The sequence below is a fragment of the Antechinus flavipes genome, chromosome 3, assembly GCF_016432865.1.
Source record: "Antechinus flavipes isolate AdamAnt ecotype Samford, QLD, Australia chromosome 3, AdamAnt_v2, whole genome shotgun sequence".
NCBI lineage: Eukaryota > Metazoa > Chordata > Mammalia > Dasyuromorphia > Dasyuridae > Antechinus > Antechinus flavipes.
In genome coordinates, this window is record NC_067400.1 from 318,127,750 (window position 1) to 318,151,971 (window position 24,222).

The 24,222-nt window shown below is 38.3% G+C and overlaps 2 protein-coding genes across 4 annotated transcripts in view; one reads left to right on the forward strand and one right to left on the reverse strand.

Annotated features, from left to right (window-relative positions):
• SLC49A4 (solute carrier family 49 member 4) overlaps positions 1 to 5,669 on the forward strand; it is a 199,767-nt gene extending 194,098 nt beyond the window's left edge. Inside the window, exons 9-10 of the transcript XR_007951904.1 lie at positions 232 to 436; positions 1,885 to 5,669. The gene's annotated coding sequence lies outside the window, so the exon portion shown is untranslated. The remainder of the gene's footprint in view (positions 1 to 231; positions 437 to 1,884) is intronic.
• The window catches only part of SEMA5B (semaphorin 5B), a 190,338-nt gene that overhangs the window by 7,947 nt on the left and 158,169 nt on the right, over positions 1 to 24,222 (reverse strand). For all 3 annotated transcript variants that reach the window (XM_051985411.1, XM_051985409.1, XM_051985410.1), the window contains 7 exons: positions 22,271 to 22,556; positions 9,857 to 9,992; positions 8,673 to 8,880; positions 7,335 to 7,542; positions 1,831 to 1,948; positions 1,472 to 1,653; positions 319 to 462 (listed from right to left, as the gene is read on the reverse strand). In XM_051985411.1, coding sequence (XP_051841371.1) covers positions 319 to 462; positions 1,472 to 1,653; positions 1,831 to 1,948; positions 7,335 to 7,542; positions 8,673 to 8,880; positions 9,857 to 9,992; positions 22,271 to 22,556 — 1,282 coding nt within the window. The remainder of the gene's footprint in view (positions 1 to 318; positions 463 to 1,471; positions 1,654 to 1,830; positions 1,949 to 7,334; positions 7,543 to 8,672; positions 8,881 to 9,856; positions 9,993 to 22,270; positions 22,557 to 24,222) is intronic.

A 24,222-nucleotide genomic window follows, 5' to 3' on the forward strand; every position in this document is an offset into this window, starting at 1 on the left:
TCCTTCCTTCCTCCTTCCTTCCTTTTTTCCTTTCTTCCTCCTCCCTCCCTCCCTCCCTTCCTTCCTTCCTTCTCTTCTGTCCCACTTTTCTTCCCACCTTTCCCTTCCTCCCTTCCTTCCTCTTTTCCTTCCTTCCTTCCTTCCTTTCTTCCTTCCTTCCTTCCTTCCTTCCTTCCTTCCTTCCTTCCTTCCTTCCCTCCTTCCTTCCTTCCTTCCTTCTTTTCATTCTAGGACCTGAAAACTTCCACCAATTCCAAGAATTCTCCATCCAAGCCTTGAGCAACTTGAATAATTGAACTCTGCTCCTCCCTCACTCACCGCTCCTCCCGACTCTTGCCCACACAGATTCGGCCACCATGTCGGGGGGCAGGATTGCTGCAGCTCCGCTGTCGGACCTGGAAGCCAATTCCACAGGAGGTGCTGCACAAAGCCCAAGGTGACCACGGGGTCCATGCCCCATTTCTGGTGGAAACAAAAGGATACATTTTAGTCATCAAAATCCTAGGCAGAGACATTGTTTCTATCATTAGAATCTAAGTTTCTTGAGAATAAGGGTTGTTTAATTCTTCTTACTTACATCCCCAGTGCAAAATATTTATTTTGTTAAACATTTCCCAATTAGATTTCAATCTGGTTTTAGTAGCACTGGGGACTTTTGTGACCACAAGTTTGACACCTCTGGACTATGTGCCTACCCAAGTTTTTTAGAAAGAAGTATCCCTTATGGTAGAAAAGGGCAATCCATCAGATCAGTAAAGCTTGACCAAGATTCCTACTTAAAGAAAGTCCAACTTTACTTCCCAAAACAATTTTATACTATAAGAAACAGCATGATGTAGGAAAAATATCCCTGGGTCTAGAGTTAGGTAATTTGGATTCAAATGCAAGCTTTGAGACATTAGCTTTATGTGGCTATAGACAAGTCACTGAATCTCTGTCTCAGTTTTCTCATCTATAAAATGGGACAATAGTATTTAGACAACATATAATACAAAAACAGACATAAAGTGGATGAGATAGCCTATAGTGAAACATACCCCACTTTTTTTTGGATGGACAACTCTGTGAAACCTTAAACTTCTAAATAAATGTGAATTCTTATTTTAATTTGAATCTCCTGAGTGAAGTGGTCAGTGCTAACCTGTCCTAGTTTTTAGACTAGGTGTAATTCCCTGGAAATCAATAAATTGCATTTGGTTTAACAGTTAGTCTTTTGAGAGTGACCCTAGAGTGAATCACTTCCACAAACCATTTCACCTCTAAGTAAACTGGTCAAACTGAGCAGGCGCAATGTTGAAGACCAGCCTTTGGGCTTGGGGTGCCCTTGCCAAGGTCAGACTGCATTGGAAGCTCAGCCTGAAGCCTCCTGCTGGCTTCTCTCACTATCATACTCCCATTAGGACTGAGTCGCTCCCCAACTTCAGAGTCCTGGGGCAGCTTCCCCCCAAGAGACTTCATGTCTCCTACACACCTGGAGCAGTTGGCAACATGGATGGTAGGTCCAGGGCAGGCTCGCCCCCCACAGCGGGGCCGGGGGGAGTCACAGGCTCTGGCTCGGCACTGGCAGGAGCCTGAATTATCTCCATCCACATGTTCACAGGGTTGCCACGGAGACCAAGGCCCAAAGCCTCCATCCCATGTTAGGTTCCGCACCTACAAAGAAACAATGGGACTCGGGGGTGCTGTACTAAATAGGGTTAAAGGAAGATTGAGGGGGAAGGGAGAAAGGGTCAAAGGGAAGATCCAGAGTGATGGCTCAGGTCATGAAGGCCATGCACTTAGTTGGGATGGGGAGAACTGGGGTCACAGGTAGGGGAGAAGGCTCCTCACTGGACAAGTTGTGATATTCTGAATCCAGAGGCTCATGTTGGCACTGTCTTCCAGGGTGCTGCAGCGTTGTTGCTTCCCATCCCAGCCACAGTAGGGGTCCCGGGCCCCCAAGCATTCCCTGAAGAACAAGAAGCCTGAGACAACAGTTCTTCACCAATCATGTCTCTCACCACTCCCGCCACCCTCCTCTCTAGACATTTCCATTTGAGTCATATCCCTGTAGAAATAGCCATTGATTACCTAAAACTGAAATTTTTTACACAAATAAAATCAATGAAGTTAAAATTAGAAAAGAAATAGACAACTAGATGGTGCAGTGAATAGAGTGTTGGTCAGAAAGACCTAGGTACTTAATAACTGTGTAATATTAAGTGAATTGCTTAACTTCTGTTTGTTTCAGTTTCCTCATTTGTAAAAAGGGATAATAAATGTATCTCCCAGGGTTATTTGAAAAACAAAGGAGATAATTTTGTAAAACAGTTAGCACAATACCTACTTAGCCCTATATAAATACTAGCTATTTTTATTAACTTGGGGGAAAACAACTTTGCAATAAGTTTCTCTGATAAAGGTCTGATATCCAAGATATATAAGGAATTGATTCAAACATATAGCAATGACAGCCATTACCCAAAAGATAAATGGTCAAAGGATATGAACAGGCTGTTCTTGTGTTAAACTCCTTCACCCCCTGCCTCTTTGTGTTTTTAATTAGGAGGAAGAAAAGGAGATTGATGAAAGATAGAGTTAATTTAAAATGTAATAATAATAATGATGATGTCTTAAAGGGCCATTGTAATATTTTAAATTCACATAAAGGAAGTTCAGCTATTCAGCTAGTAACATGACAAGCAGAACTGCTTTAAAATGAAAATAGAATTATATATTTAAAGCAAATGGTATGAAGTAGAATTCAGCATTTCATTTGCTATTTTGGGGGGTTGGCATGTTTTGATTTATATATGAAAATTCACTTTATGCTTAAACCTAGCAATAAATAAATAATTTTATATGTATATATATATATATATATATATGTATTTTAAAAGAACCTGGGATTCCAGGGTTAGCCTTTTCTCCACATACTGCCCCCAATTCATATCCCATAAGTTTTCCCCTGATCTCCTTTTCCACTGGGATTCCTTTATTATACATATTTTTTCCCTTTTTGAAAAAGAAAATAAATTTTCACTAGACAGATTTCAACCAGAGGGAGACAATGTTTATAGAAATGGATTAAATCAAGATTTATAGCCCATCATCATGCCCAGCCAAAAAAAAAAAAAAAAAAGAATATAGATCCAGGGGTATGAGGAAGAATTTTCCCCTTTTTCCAAGCTATTCACCACTCATCCCTATGAAGACTAGGAATCTCAGACACTTAGGTCTTTATTATTGCCTCCCCTGAACCCTAAAAGCAAGCTACTCTGGCACGGTGAGTGTGGGTGCTCCCCATACCTCATGTACCAGGAGGATGGAAGAAATGACCTTAAGAATTAAGTCCAGACCCCTAATTTTACAGGTGAGGAAAAGCTAAGGGACAGAGAGTTGAAGTGTTTTGCTTGGGGTCACACAACTAGTAAGTATCTGAGATAGAATCTGAGCTCAGAGCTATCTGACTCCAAGTCAAGAACTCTATCCACTACAACTTCCTGGTGATAAGGGATAGGACCAAGAGTACACTGAAGTCAGCTTGAATTGGGTTTGAGAGAGCCACTTGTTAAATGTCCAGTGTGTGAACATTTATACCCCAGAAATATGCAAACACCACAAATCAGCGTTTGATTTATCATTTTGTTGAGTGCCCAGACTTAAGAAAGTAACGTAAAAAATGACTAAGCTGTATGATTAATAATTAATAACAATAATTATTAGCAATATAATATATACTCAAAACAATATTTTTATATAATAATGTCAACAACATTATTGTATAATGTAATTAATAATAATAATAATAATTAAATAATTTAAAAGTTAATAATGCAAATTAAACTTGTCTGCACATTTTTCCCCTGGAAGGCTGATTATTAAACATTTTATCATCACTGCATCATCAGCTACCTCATAATAACTTCTAACTAGATGTCCCAGAGACACTGCAAACTCAACATGTTCAGAACTAAAATCATTAGTTTAGTTTAATTCAGTTTCAAAGCCCCCCTGCTTTGCTGTACTTCCTTCTCAGTCTCCATTTGTTCTCTGTTGTGCACTTTTTATTTTTTTTTCTCCCTATTCCTTCTAAGATTAAAAAACATAATAATAAAACTCCTGTTTAACTTTGAACATTTTCCTCCTTAGCCTGGTCTCAGTCTACCTTTCTATTCTTGTTGGAGGCTCCAAATGCCCTCCCCTCTTCCAAACTTCCAATGTCTGACAAAGGTACCACCATTGGTATGACCTATAGGAAGTCCTATAGTAGGACTTCAACCTTGAGGATCTGCAGTCCTCTAAATTCCTGTCTGTAGCCCACATTACTCCCAAAGAGCCATATGATTATTGTTCCATTTGCCACCCAGAATCTGGTGTATGGATTCACAATCAGATGAACTGAATTAGAATTCCGACTCTCCTTAATGCTTACTTGTTTGCAAAAGACCCTTCCAGACTAGTTATTAGTGGCTTGACATTAAACTGTCCTACTTGGTAGTCATCAGAGATCTCAAGTCACATCAGAGTAAGAAAAGTTCCTTGATTTCTATGGGGTGGAGGAATATATCCCAGAATAGCCCCTATTCTGTTCTGTGGCAATGAAATGTCCCTAGATCCTTTTGAAATGTGTTTCAATGTCCATTGCCTTCCACATTACATCCAGTCACTTGGATCCTCATCAATTTTCACATAACTGTACTAATTCTGCCCCCCCTTTTGTTGTTCACTATAATAGGAGAATGATGTGTAATTAAAATTAAAAAAAGAATTCTGAATCTGTCACTTAACACCTGAGTCTTGTAAATAAAATGTAATTGAGAATTAGATGCTTTTTAAGATCCCTTCCAACTATATATGTCTATGATCCCATGCTACAGAAATCAGAATCCTTTGAAGCACCATAGTTTGCACGTGTGAATCACATGTAGTAGCAACTGAAAATTTTAATACTGCTGTGGTTGTTTCTTTCTCTCCTGTGAGATGTAGGATCATAGATTTCTAGTTGGAAGAAATTCTGGAGGCAACAATAAAGCCTAGCACAGTGTATTTGCTTAATATTTGCTTAATAACTGCTTGTTCCTTTGCCTTGCCAAGTCCAACTATTCATTTACAAATAAAGAACTAAGTCCTAGAAGTTATGTGACTTATCCAGAATCACACATTTGGAGTAAATGGAAGACACAGGCTTTGAACCCAAATCCTGTCACCCCCAATCCAATTCTTTTTTCATTGTTCTATGCACATATGGTCAATTGGTCCTCTATAGGATATAATATCTTCTCTGTTTCTTGATCCCTCACTGGCTGGTTCCCGGGTCTTGGCATGAGATACATGTAGAAAGAATTCTAGCCTCCTTGCTGTGGTAAATGATTTGCATAGATTAAACTTTTCTCAGAAATGATGATTACTTTTAAAACATTTTTATTCACCATCGTGTCCACTTTCCTATTTTTTCAGCATGAACAGATTGTTTAAGTAGCTTGTATTGGAGCTGTGATGATTTACACATTTTCTTCTCCTTGTCATAGTTTCTTCTAATATGGTATTTCTTTTAACCTTTGTTCTAACTAGTCAATGATTTGACAACCTCACAGAAATTTGATTCTGAGAAGGACCAGGCACATCGATTCATGCAAATTTTTTTTATTAATTTTACTTTCAAATAAAAATGTTCATCTTCTCTCTAATTTCTTTGCCTTGTGAATAAAAAAAAAAAAGACACTGGGTCAATTGATGCAACTTTGTCCTTTGAGGCATTTTTAAATGCATGTCCTAGTGCTTTATAGCAATTTCATGTCTACTAAGAGACAACAAAGGCAGCTAGGTTGTGCAATGGATAGAACACTGGGCCTGGAGTCAAAAAGATCTGCGTTCAAACCCAGCTTCACAATTAGCTAACTGTTATTCTGGGCAAGTCACTTAACTCTGTTTGCCTCAGTTTCCTCATTTGACAGATCAGCTGGAGAAGGAAATGGCAAACCACTTCAATATCTTTGCCAAGAAAATCTCAAATAGGGTCACAAAGAATAAGAAATGACTGAATAACATGAGACAACCAATTTCATTTTCTTGTGATGCTTTTGGTCCTCCCTCCATCCAATACCTTTAGGTTTCCTCTAAAAGAAAATATCCAGAAGCATAAGACTTCTGATAATTAGTAGGAAGCATTTAGTCTTTTCCATTTCTTGATCCAAAATCATATTTCCAACATATTTTTTGCTATTCCCCCTGGCACCTATTTATATAAATCAGTGTCACAGGGTTGCAAGGTGTAGGTCAACTTAGTTTGGAAGAGCTTGTAAAGGTTTTCACAAAACTTACTTATTTCTTCTTTCTCATCAATAGATATTTATGAATGAGAAGCAATTATGGTTGCAGATGGGGGTATATTTAATAAAGCAGGATAATTGAGTATTCCATGATAAGATGCCTCTTGTTACCTTAAGGAGCCCACGTTTGCCAACACTTTTGCTCACTTCTGAGAAATGACAGGTACTGATTCACAACTCTGTGAGGTAGGCACTGCTTTGGAGCTCCATCTTACAGAGGAGGAAACTGAGAACTACATGCAATTTATCTTTCTATTTTCCTGAAATTATGCCTTTGGATTTCATTTGTATTTTATTATAAAAACATATATATTTCATTCATTATGATCTATATATATTGACATAATAATGTTAATATGGACAGGGTTCATTTCTTCCCATAGAACATTAAACTGGACACATGAAAAGTGTCAATAGTATGATTAGTCGTAAATGACTTTGCTATGCTCAGCAGTACAATGATCCACAACTACTCTGAAGGACTTAGGAAATATCCTATTCATACCCAGAGAAGAAATCATGTCTGAATACAGATTGAAGTATTTTCTCTCTCAATGGCAATTGGGGTTAAGTGATTTGCCCAGAGTCACACAGTAAGTAACTGAGGCTGCATTTGAACTCAGATTTTCCTGACTTCAAGTCTAGGATTTTATGCACTGTCCATCTAGCTGCCTAGCTAACATTTACATAGCCTTATAAGAGGTGTTTTTTTCGAGACAAGCAGGGTTATGTGAATTGCCCACAGCAGCACAGCAAGCTAGTGTCTGATCTTCTTGCCTCCAAATCCAGTATTCTATCCATTATATCAACTAGTTACCTCCTGTTTGGATTTCAAAAGCTCCTCCCCGCCTTTTATTGAGATGAACTGAATGAATAAAAGTAAACAGAATGTATTCAAGATGCCCAGAAGCCTTAATGGTAACAGCTGATAAGATTGAGAAAAACTGGAAAATAACATCTGTTCCGGGTGAATGGAGGCCGGAGCCCCTGTTCCCCACCCCCTGCTTTTGGGCCCCGGCTTACCCTTGGGTGCGGTAGGCAGCGCACCTCTCCAGAGGGATCCTTAACACGCCATCGTTCAGCCCCACAAAGAGCGCTCGGGCACTGTGTAGGATACGCAGGCTACGCAGAGGCTCTCGACGTCCAGGAGGCAGCACCTGCAACTCCTCCAGGTAGCAGCCTCGGAGGCTGCGGCTGGCTGTGGACAGCGCCTTGAGGATCGTGCCTGACTCTGAGAGGGCGGCAGAGACGGCCGTCAGATTTCCCCACCTACCTACAACTTCTTAATCCAGAATCCAAGGGAGGGGACGTTACCATGACCCTCTCTGCTCTGACCCCAACTGATGTGCCCACCCGTGTGCAGATGGAGAGGGAGAAGCCCTACAGGACCAAAGTAGATCACACACACACATGCATGCACACACACACACAGAGCACCTGCCCACTCTCCCGTGTGCACATTCCCCCTGCCCCTCCCCACACACACCTCCCCACACGCATACTGCATCTGTCTGTCTCTCTCATGTAGACTGTGGATCCCTTGACTTTCCCTAAAGCTCTTTGCCTTCTCAGATGGAGGATAGGGTGCAGAACTCTACCGAACAAATTTTTGACAAATCTATTAGGAACTTTTTTTCATTGCTTCCTAATCCAAAGTTGCTTGCAGATCCGATCCCTCCATGGACCCCAAGACCCATTCTTTGAAAACTCCCATGGTCCTGGTCCCTAATCAAAGAATCATTGGGTTCTAAGAGGACTACAATCTCTCAAAATCAGTCACTATTCCTCATGGATATGTACTGACTCTCAGCCACACAACATATTTTGTTCATTCTCTCTATTCTCTTCCTTCTCCTTTCCTCCCTCTTTCTCCTCTTATTCCTCCTCCTCTACCTCCTCCTTTTTCTCTTCTTTTCTCTTTCTCTCCCTTCCCCCTCTCTTTTTTGATCTCTCCTTTCTTTCACTCCTCTTTCCTCTTCCCTCCTTCCCCTTCACCCTCTTCTTTTCTTTACTTCCTTCCTTCATCTCTCTCATTACTCTCTCCTTCCTTTTCTCTATCTTCTCCCCTCTCTCTTTCCCTACTCCCTTGCTCTCTTCTTCTTTCTCTCTTCCTTCTCTCCTTCAGTTCTTCTTTTTCTCACTCTCTCCCTGTCACTCTACTTCATTCTGTTTCTTTCACTAAACCACTGCTCTCTACATATTATGAACACCCAAATATCACCCAAGGAAAGTAACAAGCTCTTTAAATAGTCCGAGGGCATGGTTCATTTTGTGAGACAGCTGAACAAATGTTGCATCTTCTCTGCAAAGTTGCCTGCTTTCCCTGGAGATGCTCAGCCTTAACACAGAGGAGGGTCTCACCGGTGCCGATGTAAAGCACATGGTAGAGGGTGTCCTTGCCCTGAACGAGATCCACCACCAAGTGAGAGAAGCGGACACTGTCCTGTGTGACACAAGGGTCTGGAGTCACAGGCTGAACCACCTCACTCATCAGGAACAGACGCTGGGCATCTTGCAGGCTCCTCTCTGTCAGGTTCTCATTGGGGCCAACATCCCGCAAGGTTCCACACTGAGAATCAGAAGTGGAGTGTCACATATTCATAAGTCCCCAGGACCCTCACAGAAATCCAGCCCCAACCTCCCTGCCTCCCTTTCCATGAATCTCTAATATGGTCCTTTATGAGATCCAAACAATCTAGCCAATCAGGTTGTTTTTAGGAGGATCTGGGGAAAAAAAAAAAAACAGCTTCAGTCTTGGCCAGTTTCATCATAAATCACCTTCAGCTTAATGAGATCCACCTATCATCCCCCAGGACCTTCCTGCCAGTGATATTATTACATTGGTAGGTAAAGAAAAATTAGCCATGAAAGGTGAAGAAAGAGTTCTGAAAAACTAGGCAAGGGTCTGGAATTTTATATAAGAAGGAGGAGGTAATAGAGAAGGAATCTAGAAATTTCCTTTGTCCTAGGAAAATAGAAAATAGGCTGCCAAAGATTCTGTCTTCAGACCCCCTTTCCACAGACACTGAAATAGCCCAGCTCCCTTATCTCTTCCTCTGAGCAGGGATTGGAAATTTGGATGGGAGCCAGAAAATCTTAGTCCTAATCTTGACTCTGCATTGTAAAACCTTGGGCATTTCATGTCACCTCTCTAGGTCTCAGTTTCCCCAAATGTAAAATGAGGGAGTTGGATTAGATAAACCCTAAGATGCCTACAGAACTGACACTTTACAGATCTGTGATTCTTAAAAGTCCTAAAAGTCCTTAAAAGTCCCCTAGCCAAACCAATTAAATTTTTTTTTTAAATCACTTTCTTCCCTCTCAACTCCATTCTTTTCTTCACTGAGATGGGAGATATGACATTCACATTAAAAATGGGCATTAATGTTCCTTAGTAACCCGACTTACTTTTTCTCTAGTAAATTTAAAATGGCCCCTTCCCCATGACTCCTAATAACCAGAGAGAAAGAGTGTTAGGGATTACATTTGAGGTGGTGATGACTGGAGATGAGAAGTGGGAGTGGGAGGAAAAAGGGCAACCATACCTGAAAATTGGGGATAGGGTTGGCAATGGGGAGCCAGGCAGCCCTTGGATTCTCCTGGTAGCGGAAGGGGCCATTGAAGGCCTGGGAGATGGCACTGAGGTTGAAGGCGCAGACAGCAGAAGCAGCGATGCTATTTCTGGAAGGGAGAGGAGGTGGGTGGAATTCACTGGAGGCATGTTTCCCTCTCCCCTTCCCTTCCATGTTGGGATTAAAAAGTCAACTGTGAGTATTTAATAAGCATTTAGTTATTCCTAGTCCTCTTCTGCATTGTGGCAAGGTGTGGGAAGATAGGGGGACTGGTTCTTCGAAGTTCTGGCAAACTGAATCAGGTCCAGTGATGGACCATATGTTTGTCAAGTGAGATCTTTGAGAGGGGGGAGATCTTTTGTTTTTCTTTAGCACAGTGCCTGGTATTTAGGTGGTGTTTAAGAAATGCTAATTGATTGATGGACACATTTATACATGTATTTGTTTATATATATATATATATATATATATATATATATATATATATATATATATATATATATATATATACACACGTAAAATAAATACTTGCTTATGTGCATTTCTCTTCCAATAGAATATAAACTCCTTGAGAACAAGGTTATGTTTCATTATTTTTCTTTGTATCACTAGGGCCCTAGCACAATGCTGGGTACATAATAGGTACTTAATAAATGTTGATTGGCTGCCCAAAAATCTAGGAACACCCCACTCTGGAAGTTCCTAGTCTCATGGGTAAAATAGAAGATGCAGGTTATAGTATAGAGTTATATCTGGAAGAGACTTCAGAGACCATCTAACCCAATTTCCTCATTCTATAGTTGAGGAAACTGAGCCTTGTCACAGGAGACTGACCACCAAGGGATCTTTCTTAGCCACATTGAATTGGGCAGGCTGTCCACATAGAATGTAAAGGTGATGCTCTTCTCATGGGCACCCATGCCACTGAAAATCATGTCTCTTTTTAATAATAAAGTACATGACCAGCACCCAATAAGGTAGGCTTGCCCCAACTAGCTTGCCACAGTCCCATCTGGGAAGTTCCCAACCTGTTGGGGAAAACAGGATATACTGAATATATCACAGATTTAGAGCTGGAATGGACCTCCAAGAATCCCTAACCCTCTATAAATGAGGAGGTTGAAGTCATGGATCAAGAAGGATTTGGTGAGGCTGCATACTAAGAAGGAGACAGAAGTCATAGGAAATAGTCCCTGCCTTCAGGGAGCTTACACTATAGATACCATACACTATATCCTATATACTCTTATACTATATACAGTACACTATACATACATATATATATGCATAGGTAAGTGCATATAAATACAATTACATGAAACAAGGTGACAATATAATTAAATGATAATTTCTTGTTATATATTTCTTTAGGCAATGTCAAAAAGTATTTACTAGTGCATTTTCTTAACTCTTGGAACTACACTGTATACAGTTGTGGAGGTTTTCCCCATTACTTTGGCACAGGTCACATCCTCTCACAGAATGGCAGCTCCTTAAAGCCAAGAAATATTTGATGTTTTGTTTTTGTATCCCCATTACTTAGACTTGTGCCTTTATAAATGCTGGTTGCTTTAATATATGTCTGTCTGTCTGTCTTTCTGTCTACCTATCTGTTATTGTTTTTGTTTTTCATTCATGTCTAATCCTTCATGATCCTGTATAGATTTTTTTTGACAGAGATACTGGAGTGATTTGCCATTTCCTTCTCCAGCTTATTTTACAGATGAGGAAACTGAGGCACACAAAGTGACTTGCCCAGGGTCTCACAGCTACTAAATGCCTGAGGTCAGATTTGAACTCAGGAAAATGCCTTTTCCTGAATCCAAGTTGCATTCCGATCTTCCTGACTCCAGACCCCAGTGTGTGTGTGTGTGTGTGTGTGTGTGTGTGTGTGTGTGTTCATTGAGCCACCTATAAATAAATTTATATATTTTATATTAACATATCTTTAGACTGAAAAAAGAACTTTCAACATATTATCTCATTTGATCCTCATAACAACTCTTGGGAAGCAGATACTATTATTATCCCCATTCTACAGATAAAGAAACTGAGGCTTAGAGTGACTAGGTAGATTTGCCCCAACCCACAGCTAATAAATATCTGAGTAAGATTAAAATGCTCATCTTCCCTATTTCCTGGTCTTCCTTCCTTAGGTCATTTTACTGCCTCTGCAGAGAAGTGGCCCAATGGTCACTTTCCTGGTGATTGTTTAAAGGTATCAGCTGATAAGGACCAGAGGTGAATAGTAATTACTGAAGAAAGAAGAACTCAAAATCTGGAGTTTGGGATGCTTGGACTACTGTCCCATAAAGAAGACCTTTTCAGTAAATATAACTGCTGGTCAGTGGACCAAGCTGCCAAAGGAGCTGCCCTTCACTTTAAGTCTTTCTTTTTAAAATATTACTTATTTTTAACATTAAAAAAATTGAGTTTCAAATTCTCTCCCTCCCCCTTTAAGCCTTTAGTCAAAGGCTGGATATCTTGAGTGTTGAAAGATGGATTCCTTTCTGAGTGAGAAATTGGATTAAGTGATCTCTTCCAATTCTAAGACTTTGTGACACTATGCTTCCATAGTAAATAATTCACATACATGCTTATGATTAGAATTATATATTTTTATATTTCTACACAGCAAAATTATTGTAATTTTTCTAATTTTATACCTATAATCAAAACCAATGTCAAGTGCTTTTCTTCACACCACATGGGTTTAATTTTCATCCTATGTGCATATATCCATGATAACTCACATGTTAAAAAGCAAAGGTCTTTGATTTGGCTTTTTTTTTTTTAATCACAGCATCCCTTCTATCCCCATCCCTAGCATAGCTTGGGGCCAAAGCTCAGATGAAGCAGTCAGAGGGAGCCTGAACATTGGATTGAGAATCAAAAGATCCAGATTTAAATCCTAGCTCAGCTGTTTGCTAGCTATGGAACCATAGGCCTCTCGCTTTGGTTCCCTGTGCCTCAGTTTCCTCCACTTTTAGATTAGGAAATTGAATGATGTCTAAGATCTCATACTGGTTGTAAAATCCTAGGAGTCTTTCTTCCCCTTAATGGCTTTCCACGATCCAGGTCTCATATTGGTTTGGTTGTTTTGTTTTCTTATTATTTCATTTTATCCTGCTATAAATCTAGCTTGGTTTGACATAGTATTAGAGATAGGAACTGAATCTGGGATTTCATTGGTATAGGGAGCTCCCAGGTGAGGAAACTTTCACTATCAGTAAAGGTCTGCATGTTCTCTGAAACTCATGATCCTAGAGAGTTACCTACAACAGAGGTGTCAAACAAGTCCATCTGGAGTTCCCTTGGAACCAAATTAAAATGTAATTGGATATGGAACTATGTCCAAAAGACTATCAAACTGTGCATACTCTTTGATCCAACAGTGTTTCTACTGGACCTGTATCCTAAAGAGATATTAAAGATGGGAAAAGGACCCACATGTGCAAAAATGTTTGTGGCAGCCCTTTTTGTAGTGGCAAAGAACTGGAAACTGAGTGGATGCCCATCAGGTGGAGAATGGCTGAATAAATCATGGTATATGAATATTATGGAATATTATTGTTCTGTAAGAAACGATCAATAGGATAATTTCAGAAAGGCCTGGAGAGACTTAGATGAACTGATGCTGAGTGAAGTGAGAAGAACCAATAGATCATTGGACATGGCAACAACAAGATTATGTGATGATCAATTCTGATGGACATGGCTCTTTTCAACAATGAGGTTACTCAGGTCACTTCCAATAGACTTGTGATAGAGTCATCTGTACCCAGAAAGAGAACTGTGGGAAGTGAGTGTGGATCACAACATAGTATTTTCATTTTTTTGTTGTTGTTTGCTTGCATTTGTTTTCTTTCACATTTTTTCTTTTTTTGATCTAATTTTTCTTGTGCAGCATGATAATTGTGGAAATGTATATAAAAGAATTGCACATATTTAACCTATATTGGATTACTTGTTCTCTAGGGAAGAAGGTGAGGGAAAGGGAAAGAGAAAAAATATTTGAAACACAAGGTTTTGCAAGGATGAATATTGAAAACTATCTATATTTATGTTTTGAAAATAAAAAGCTTTTTAAAAAAGTAAAAAATGTAATCAGAAATTACTTAACAAAATAAATAAAATTTTGTTGTTCAATCATTTAAATCTCTTTGTGATCCCACTTGGGGTTTTCTTGGCAAAGATACCAATGTGGTTTGCCATTTCCTTCTCAGGTTAATTTTATAGATGAGGAAACTGAGGCACATAGGGTTAAGTGACCTGTCTAGAGTCACACAGCCAGTGTGAGTCAAAGGCATGACCTAAATCCTGGTCTTTCTAACTTGGAAATCAGTTTTCTACCACAATGCTTTAGTCCATTTGCTAGGGTTTTATTTTAAGTTTTTACATCAACGTTCATTAATAAAACTCGTTTATGTAGACACCCTATTGGCCTCAAAAAAGGTAAGATATTCTCCTTCTCAATTATTGGAATAATCTGTATAGCATAAGTTTTAATTATCTTTAAATGTTTGATAGAATTCATCTGGAAATTTGTCTGCACCAGGGTATTTTTTTTCTCTTCTCCCTTTGGTAGCTCCTTTACAGTCCGCTCAATTTAATTTTTTCTGAAATTGGGTTGTTTAGAATCTCCAGGTCATGTTCTATTAATTTAACTATTTTATATTCTTGTGGGTAATCATTCAATCCTTTTGAATTCTCAGTTTTGCTAATCTATAATTGCATACAGAGTATTCTGATAGCCCACTGTATTTTCTTCTCTATTATGAATTCACCTTATTCATTTTTTATTTTGAAAATTTGATCCTGTCCCCTCTCTTTTTTTGGATCAGATTAGCAAAAATCAATTACTGTGAGTGTCTTGAGTCTAGACCAACAGTAGCTGCTTCCCAACCTTAGGTCAATATTTCTATGTATCTTCTTCCTAGAAACAAGGTAAGGAAGAGGCTCAGATCTAGAATGATGATATGGGATGGAGGAAGAGAGATAGAATAAAGAACAGATACAATGAGACCAGTATCTGGGAATCTGGAGGAGAAGGAGAAGATGATTAGATTATTTCTTGGATTAGACAGATATAGTGGATAGATTTCCAGGACCGGAGTTAGAAAGACCTGATAGATACAAATTACGTGACCCTGGCAAATCAGTTAATCCTAATCTGTAAAATGAGTTAGAGAAGGAAATGTCACATCAGTCTACCATCTTTACCAAAAAAAAACCTTAAATGAGGTCAGATATGACTGAACAACAGCAGATAGACTCCGGGTCTTAGAACTATGGCCAGAATAAGGAAATAGAATCCTCTACCTGCAACTCCCCAGAATAATAATTTATATTCATGCAGGGTTTTAGTATTGATAAAGGAGATGTGAGAATTATTATCTCCAGATAAATAAACAGATTTGGATAAATTAACGTTTGGTTCTTTTTGATATAATTATTAAGCATTTGAGGCAGCACTGGAACTCAGGTCTCTTGATTCCATGTCCAAGAGTTTTTAGACATTGCCTGCTAATAGGTTTAGCAGGCAATGTGTTTAATAAATTTTTAGAAGAGTGGTCATTTCTGCTTTGGCCAGAAACCGTAAGAGTCTTCCCTCCCAGATTCATTCGTTTATTTTGACTTTTTTTGGACTAGGTGAAGGAGGAGATTCTTTATTTCAATTGCTACCTAGCCTTAATCACTGAATGGGTGCAGACTCAGTCAAACTGATACTTGTTGAAGACTTTAGCTTAAAAAGGCCACAGTCTCCCATAGTATCCAAGGCCATCTCTGATGCTCTTGATTTCTATCTGGCCCCTGGACCCAGGTGCCTCTGGAAGGGAAAGGGAGGCAGATGACCTTGCACAGCCCTCCCTCACTTAAATCTAATTCACTTGTATGTCATGATGTCATCCCCTGATGTCATAGCCCTCTTCAAGGCATAAGGTCAAACAACAACCACCTTTGGCTGAAATTCCAATAGATTTGTGATGGAGAGAACCATCCACATCCAGCGAGAAGTCTATGAAGATTGAATGTGGATCATAACATAGTATTTTCACCTTTTTTTGTTGTTGTTGTTTGCTTGGTTTTTTTCTTTCTCATTTCTTTTTCTTTTTTGATCAGATTTTTTTGTGCAGCATGATAAATATGGAAATATGTATAGAAGAATCTCACATGTTTAACCTATATTGGATTACTTGCTGTCTAGGAAAGGAGGGAAGGGAGAGGGAGGGAGAAAAATCTGAAACACAAGGTTTTGCAGAGGTGAATGTCAAAAACTATCTTTGCATGTATTTTGAAAATTAAAAAGATATTATAAAAATAAGTAAAATATAAATGCTTGCTGATTGATAAGTAAATGGAAGCTCTTTCCAAGCCACAGTGCCTTTAACAATCCTGACCAATATTTAGTGTGATGGGTAAAAAAAAAAGCTCTCCTTTTTTTGCAAATACCATTACAGAGAATAAGCCTGGAATGTATAGACTGCGTGTATAGATTATGCTGAACTCCTCACCTGGTCATTTTTTTCCTCCTGCAGGCCCACAGGCCAGTCCCCCTTAAGGACCACCTCCTGACCAACTGTGGAGGTAAAAATAAAATGCCTTTATATTTGAGGCAAACATTTCCACCTGACCATGTCTCCTGTGTTTTTTCATGTGTTCCTGTCCTGGTTCCCTCTCCAACTTGTCTACCATCTGTTTTCTGGCTGCTGCCTGACCCTGCCTGACTTGTGAACACTGGTTTCTGACATGTGTCTTTCCCAGTCTGTGCTATGGACAACTAGGCAGTGCCATAGTGCACAGAGCACTGACCCTGGAGTCAGGAAGACTCATTTTTCTGAATTCAAATCTCATCTCAGACACTAACTGTATGACCCTGGGCAAGCCCCTTAATCCTGCTTGCCTCAGTTTCCTCATCTGTAAAATGAGCTGGAGAAGGAAATGACAAATTACTCTGTGAAAAAAAAAAAACCCAAATGGAGTTACAGAATCATAGCCAATTGAAAAATAACAGACAACAAACTATGCTTGCTCTGAAATCAATTTCTGCCACTTACTACCTGGGTAACCTTCAATAATTCCTTGGACCATTTATTTTTTCATGTGTAAAATAAAGGAGTTGAGAGATTGCAGATGATCAATGATGAAACATGCCGCCCATCTCCTGACACTGGAGTCAGGATATAGAATGAACTATATTTTTTAAAAAAGTGATTAATATGGGAATTTTTTTGTTTGATTATGTATATTATTAAAAGGAATTTTTTTTCTTTTCTTTTTTTTTCCTAAAAGAGGGAGAGAAGATTGGTGAGAGGGAAAAAAAACCAACAGATTTTTGTTAGTTGAAAATAATCTAGCTTTTAAAAAAAATAAAAAGAAGTTAGACAACATGTCCCCTGCAGTTCCTTCTAGCTCTGGACTTATAGATCTGCTCATGGTTCCTTCGATTGGAGCCTCATCCTTGAGTGACCCACCAAGCCATACAAAAGAATCCTTTGTAAGGAAGCTCTTTTAGGGTCTCTGTAGCCTGCCCAGAACAATAGTGCTTTATCTATCTGATTTCTAAAAACCCTAAACAATGAAGACTTGATACAAGTTGTGCTGTCTTTGGTCCACAAGCATGTATCTGCCCTAGGGAGGCAACTAGATCCAAAGGAAAGAACACTGGATTTGGAATCAGGAGATAGATTCCAGTCTTGGCTGTGTCCAGATTAAAACAGCACTGGACTTGGGTTCAACAGGAAGAAATCTGGGACAAATGTTAAATCCAATATATACACAGTTATCTTGTTGCACAAGAAAACTCAAATCAAAAAGAAAAAAAATGAGAAAGAAAACAAAATGCAAACAAACAACAACCAAAGAAGTGAAAACCCTATGTTGTGAACCATTCTCAGGCCCCAGTCCTCTCTCTGGGTACAGGTGGCTCTCTCCATCACAAGATCATTGGAACTGGTCTCAATCATCTCATTGTTGAAAAGAGCCATGTCCATCAGAATTGATCTTCATATAATCTTGTTGCTGTGTACAATGATCTCCTGGTTCTGATTGTTTCACTTAGTATCAGTTCATGTAAGAATCTCCAGGCTCATGCTTCTTTTCTAATTTTATTGGAGAACATGGTGCATATTTTCACATGACACCCTCCTAGGGGGTTTGGACAGGTCTCTGAAGGTCAATGAGTGATGCTGTATTTGCCATGTATGCCCCCAAGTACATAGAAAAAATGTACTTATTCTACTGGGGAATGGCTTATTCTACGTACTTGGTATATGGTATATAAATGTTATGGAATATTATTGTTCTGTAAGAAATGACCAGCAGGATGAATACAGAGAGGCCTGGAGAGACTCATATGAACAGATGCTAAGTGAAATGAGCAGGACCAGGATATCATTGTACACAGAAACAATAAAATTATGTGATGATCAGCTGTGATGGATTTGACTCTTTTCAACAGTGAGGTGATTGAAGGCAATTCTAAAAGACTTGGGATTGAAAATACCATTCACACCCAGAGAGAGAACTATGGAGACAGAATGTGAATCAAAGAAGAGTATTTTCACTTTCTTGTTGTTTGCTAGCTATCTGAGGTGAGATTATCCTTTCCTTAGCTGAGAAGAGATTTCACTTGTTCCTGAGTCACAAAATGCCTCCTCTTGTGGATTTTATCATCTAAATCAGTAAGCATCTAAATAGAAGGGATGGGACACTAGACAACCAGGATCCCTTTGGGTCATCTATAGATTTAAAAAATCACATATTAACACTTTCCATGTTCTATTGTATTATTATTTATCTTGGAAAGTGTTTCCTAATCACATTATAATCTGGTTTATGTTAGGCTACAAGGAGGCATATTTGACACCATTAGTTCTTAAAATGTAGTCCAGGGATGCCTGTGGATCCTTCTTCAAGGTCAAAACTATTTCTATACTAATATTAGGATGTCTCTTCAACTACTTATATATTTGAGGCTGAATTTTCTTCATATATTTCAACTAGAAAAATTATATTGCAACAGACTGAATGCAAAAATGAGAATCCAATTGTCTTCTACAAAGCCAGACAGTACAGAGATTTGCAAAAATATGTAAAATAATTCCACTTCTAATTTTTGTTCTGTAAAATATAGTTTCCATAAAAATGATATGTAAACATTGTAACCTACAAATGGAATTACCATTGTTATTTTTATATGAATTTCTATTTTAAAATTTTATCAGTTTTAATTTTTAATATAGTAAATATTGATAGATACATCTCACATAAACAAAAGCTCTTTGGGGTCCTCAATAATTTTTAAGACTATAAAAGGACCATGTGACCAAAAAGTTAGAGAATCATTTGTCTAAATTAATCATGATAACTTCTTTGATTGCTCTTTTACTGCTTGCTTTGATAAATATGTTAGCTCATGACAAACTTTTATGTAATAAGCATTAAATGGCAAGAAATAAAGTTTTTGTTACTATTCATTTCAGTACTCCAATTGGGGTTTTCTTGGCAGAAATAGCTGAGTGGTTTGCTATTTCTTTCCCTAGATCATCTTGCAGATGAGGAAACTAAGGCGGACAGAATTAAGTATCTTGTCCAGGGTCATAATGCTCGTAAGTAATGGATTGAGGAGGATGAATTCAGGTTGGTATTCTATCCACTCTGCTACCTAGATGCCCAGGAGACCTAACCAGCCAATATTAAATTAACTGCTATCTTCTTGGCCTGGGGCACTCTTAGATTGATGGTGTCTGATGTGTCATAGATATAATTCTAGACCCAACAATCCTCTTGAAAATAGGAGAGCAAAAAAATGATCTTTTGCAGTATTTGGGAATGGGAGAAATTGAAAAAAAAAATGACTTAACCACAACAAATCAGTTAACTATTTGAGCCAGTTTCCTAATCTCTATAATAGTGCCAAGAGCTGTACTGCCTACTTTACAAAGTTACTATAAGAGAAAAGTCTTGTAAACATGAAAAATTGACATATATGCATTGTTAATTTTAATTCTAACATACAGCATCTCTTCAGTTATCTGAAAACAGCTATAATGACCCTCTCTTGTTTTCTCTTCTGAATAAACCTAGTTCTCTAAATGGTTCCTCATAAAGCACAGAATCTCATATGATATGATCAATGTCCTTCTTAAAAGGTGTTGTGTCACTCAGAAATGTCCATAATACTTCTAATATAATCTGACCAGTACAATGTATAACTGGGACTCCATAGTATAGATCAATGCTTCTTAAAATGTTGGGTTGTGACCCCATATGGGTCACATAACAATGTGGGGGAATCACAGAAAATTTGTCAACAATAAAAGGTCTTGATCAAATGAATTCAATGACCAAAAATTAATTCAAAATTAAACATGTAATGAATCTGAGGTGTTCTGGCAGTGTTTGCTCGTGTTACATTGTGCAATCACTGCAGACTTAGTTCTGAACACACAACATGTGCCCGTTGCACTACACATGCACAAATGCTGCCAGAAACATATCAGTTCAGATTCCAGAGGAGATTACTTAAAAATTTCTCTGATAAAAATGGGTCATGAGTGGAAAAAGTTTAAAAAGCCCTGGTATAAATGATCTCATTGCCTATTTTACAGAGCTGATTAAGTAAGACCATTAGACCATGAGTTCTAAAAAGAAACATATATAACCACTGTCAAACTGCTTGCTTCCTCAATAAGGGAGGAAGGGGAGAATTTGGAACTCATAATTTAAAAAAACAAATGCTAAAAATTGATTTTATATTTAATTGGAGAAAATAAAAATATTAAATAATTTTTTTTTTTAAAAAAGAAGCACTATGGTATGGTGGAATTAAAACTGACTTAAAAGTCAGAGGACCTGAGGTCAAATTTTCCTTTTGTCACCTGCTAGTTGTGCAGTCTTGGACACATAATATAACATATAATATAACCTAGCTTGCCTATCTAAGGTCCCTTATGGCCCTTAGATTTCTATGATCCTGGAAATTTTCTTCTTTCCCACTAAATACATCTCTTTTTCAATCTCAGAGGATAGATTTGTCTTCCTGAATTCAAATCTAGCCTCAAACACAGTTTCCTCAACTGTAAAATGAGCTGGAGAAGGAAATGGCAAACTACTCCTATGTTTTTGATAAAAAAACAAAAAACAAAAACAAAAACAAAAACCCAGAAGAGTCAGATATGACTGAAATGATTGATCAACAACATCTTCATCTCAAAGTTTGTCTATATCCTTATCCACTCTCATATCTTTTCTTCTTTTCTGGAATGAAGAGGTATCCCTTCTCCTTTGCACCTCCCCCACCTGTGTTCTTGATTCTATAGCATCTTCTCTGTTCCTCAGGGACTTCCCTCTAGCAATTATCATCTTCTCCTTCTGCATCTCCAGTTTCTCCCTTCACACTGCCTGGCTCCTTCCCGTCTGCTACAAGCAGGGTCTCCCCCATGCTAAGAATAGCTTCTCCCAACTCTGCTAGTCCCTCCAACTAGACACTTCTTTTTCTCCTGACAAACTTCTCCAAAGAGAAGACCATCACCACATCACTGCTGCTATTTCCTCACCGCCCACTTTACTCTAACACCTTGCAATCTGCCTTCCATTCCCAAACACGGCTACTAAAACTGCTCTCTTGAAGGCTGGTGGTGACCACCTAAATATGAAATCCAAAGACATTTTCTCAGCATTCATTCTTTAATCTGTGTGAAGCTTGGTATGGTACAGAGAGCACTAGTGCAAGAAACTAAGTTACTGAATCTGTTTGCCATAATAGTGCTTCCTTCCCAGGAGTGTTGTGAGAGTCAAATAAGACAATATTTGTAAAGTGCTTGGTGTAGCTTCTAGCACATAGTAGGAGTTTAATGTGGCTTTTTTCTTCCCCACATTTACAGTGAAATGCCTGGCACATAATAAAAGCCTGACAAATGTCTGTTTCCTTCCCTTCTTCCTGGGCTGAGAATTCAGTGCCTGGAACATAGTAGGAACTTAATAAATGTTTGTTTCTTTCCTTTCTTTCTAGGCTGAGGGCACAGCATCTGACACATAGTAGGAGTTTAATGTGTTTTTTTCCTTCCCCAAGTTTACAGTAAAGTGTCTGGCACATAATAAAAGCCTGACAAATGTTTGTTTCCTTCCCTTCTTCCTGGGCTGAGAATTCAGTGCTTGGAACATAATAGGAACTTAATAAATGTTTGTTTCTTTCCCTCCTTTCTAGGTTGAGGGCACAGCACTTGGCACATAATAGGAGTTTAATAAATATTTGGGTTTTTTCTTCCTTCCAGGGTTGAAGGTAAAAAAATGTTAGTTTATTCTCTCCATCTTGGGATATGGGCGATAGACTAAAGTCAGGAGTTCTAAAGGCCAATGGGATGGGGAAATACAGGAACTCACACATTAGTGGTGAAGACACCATAGACTAGGTCCTGCTCAGGAAGATGGAAGGCGCTCTGGAGTTCGTTGTAGTAGAATGGGATCTCCCCTGGGCGGGAGCAATTCAGCCGTGCCTTCATGAAGGTGGTCCACGTGTCCTCCAGCAGGAAGCGCCCCCCCACATCATTCTTGCACACGCGGGCCACACGTGAATAGACAGTGCGCCCACAGTCATGCTCCACAGCGTTCTCTCGCAGGAAGAAGTAGGCAAACAGCCCGATGTCATAAGCAGCCACAAAATTTGGCTCTGGGAAAGTTCAAGGGAGGAAGAGGAGGGAAATCAAACATATGGAGAGAAAGGGGGTGTAAATGAGAGGGTCCTAGATGGGAGGATTCCTTAACCTATTATAGCTCTAGAAGTAGATACTGTATTATAATGGCTAGCTCTAGCCAGATACTATATTACAGATTATACTGTAGCTAGGTATGATATTATGTAGACTGTGATGTAAGATAGATTATAATATATCAAGTTGTTATAGATTTTAATGTAGCTAGATTATATTTGCTATACTATACCGTGTTACTGTATTATGTTATACTATACTATGTTACGTTAAGCTGACAGGGTACGTATTATGGGGAAAGAGGGACTTCGCTCTGTCCGGGATCATGGTTGTTATACTTTGTTGTTATGCTATGCTATACTATATTATACTATGGTATACTATATCATATCATACTATATTATACTATTACTATAGTATACGATATACTATACTATACTATTACTATGGTATACTATATCATATACTATACTATACTATGCTATGCTATACTATACCTTGTTATACTATATTATTCTATACTCTATCATAATAATTATATTATATGATATCTCTTGAGCTAAAAGGGACTTCAGAGACCATAAAGTCATTTTATAGATAAGGAAACTAATATCCAGAGAGATTTAAATGATTTATCCAAAATCATATATTAGATACTATACTATACTAACCCTTGTTATACTATATTATATTATTCTGTACTATGTCAGGTTATACTTGTATTATATGATAACTTTTGAGCCAGAAGGAACTTCAGAGACCATCAAATCATTTTACAGATAAGGAAACTAATATCCAGGGAGATTTAATTGGTTTATCCAAAATCATACAATGTCAGAATTTAAACTAAGTTCCTCTGACTCCAGAGCTAGAATTCTTTCCATTGTGCCATACTGCATTCTGACAGAGATCTTACTACCACCCCAAGTATCTTCCTTCCTCAAGATTAAGTTAGCTATCAAAATTCCCCAAGCTCATATCACCAACTTGGAATGAATCACACAGAGGATAATGATAATGGTAGGAGAGAAAAGGGGGGAAGGAACCCTTTCCTATAATAAATGCTTACTCACAAAGTAATGATGATCAATTGGGAAAGATCAATGCAATGATCTATGACAAGTCCAAAAAGGTCCAGAGGGAGAGAACTAATGAACTTTGAGTGTAGATTGAAGCATATTGTTTTTCTTTTTATTTTTCTTGCTTTTTTTATCCCAATGTGGCTAATATGGAAATATGTTTGGCATGACTTTATATATATAACTGAAATCATACTGCTTGCCTTCTCAATGAATGGAAGAGGGCCTGGGGTAGAGATGGGAAACAACTCAAAAATTTTAAAATGAATATTAAAATATATTAAAATTTAAAACAAAACAAAAAAATAATAAATGCTTGTTCTCTTGACTTACATTGGTGACTTTCTGAAAAGAATCTTTCTAAATTTCTTTCCTAATATGTTTTTGAATATTGCCCTCCCTATTCTTTGTCCACTTTGTGACCTGGCCAACATTCGAGATTCTGAGGACATTTTGGTCCTTGATACTACTCCTAATATACAGCAATCCCCAAGCTGCTTATCTCTGAATATCAGTTATGTTTTTTTTTGTTGTTGTTGTTGTGGGC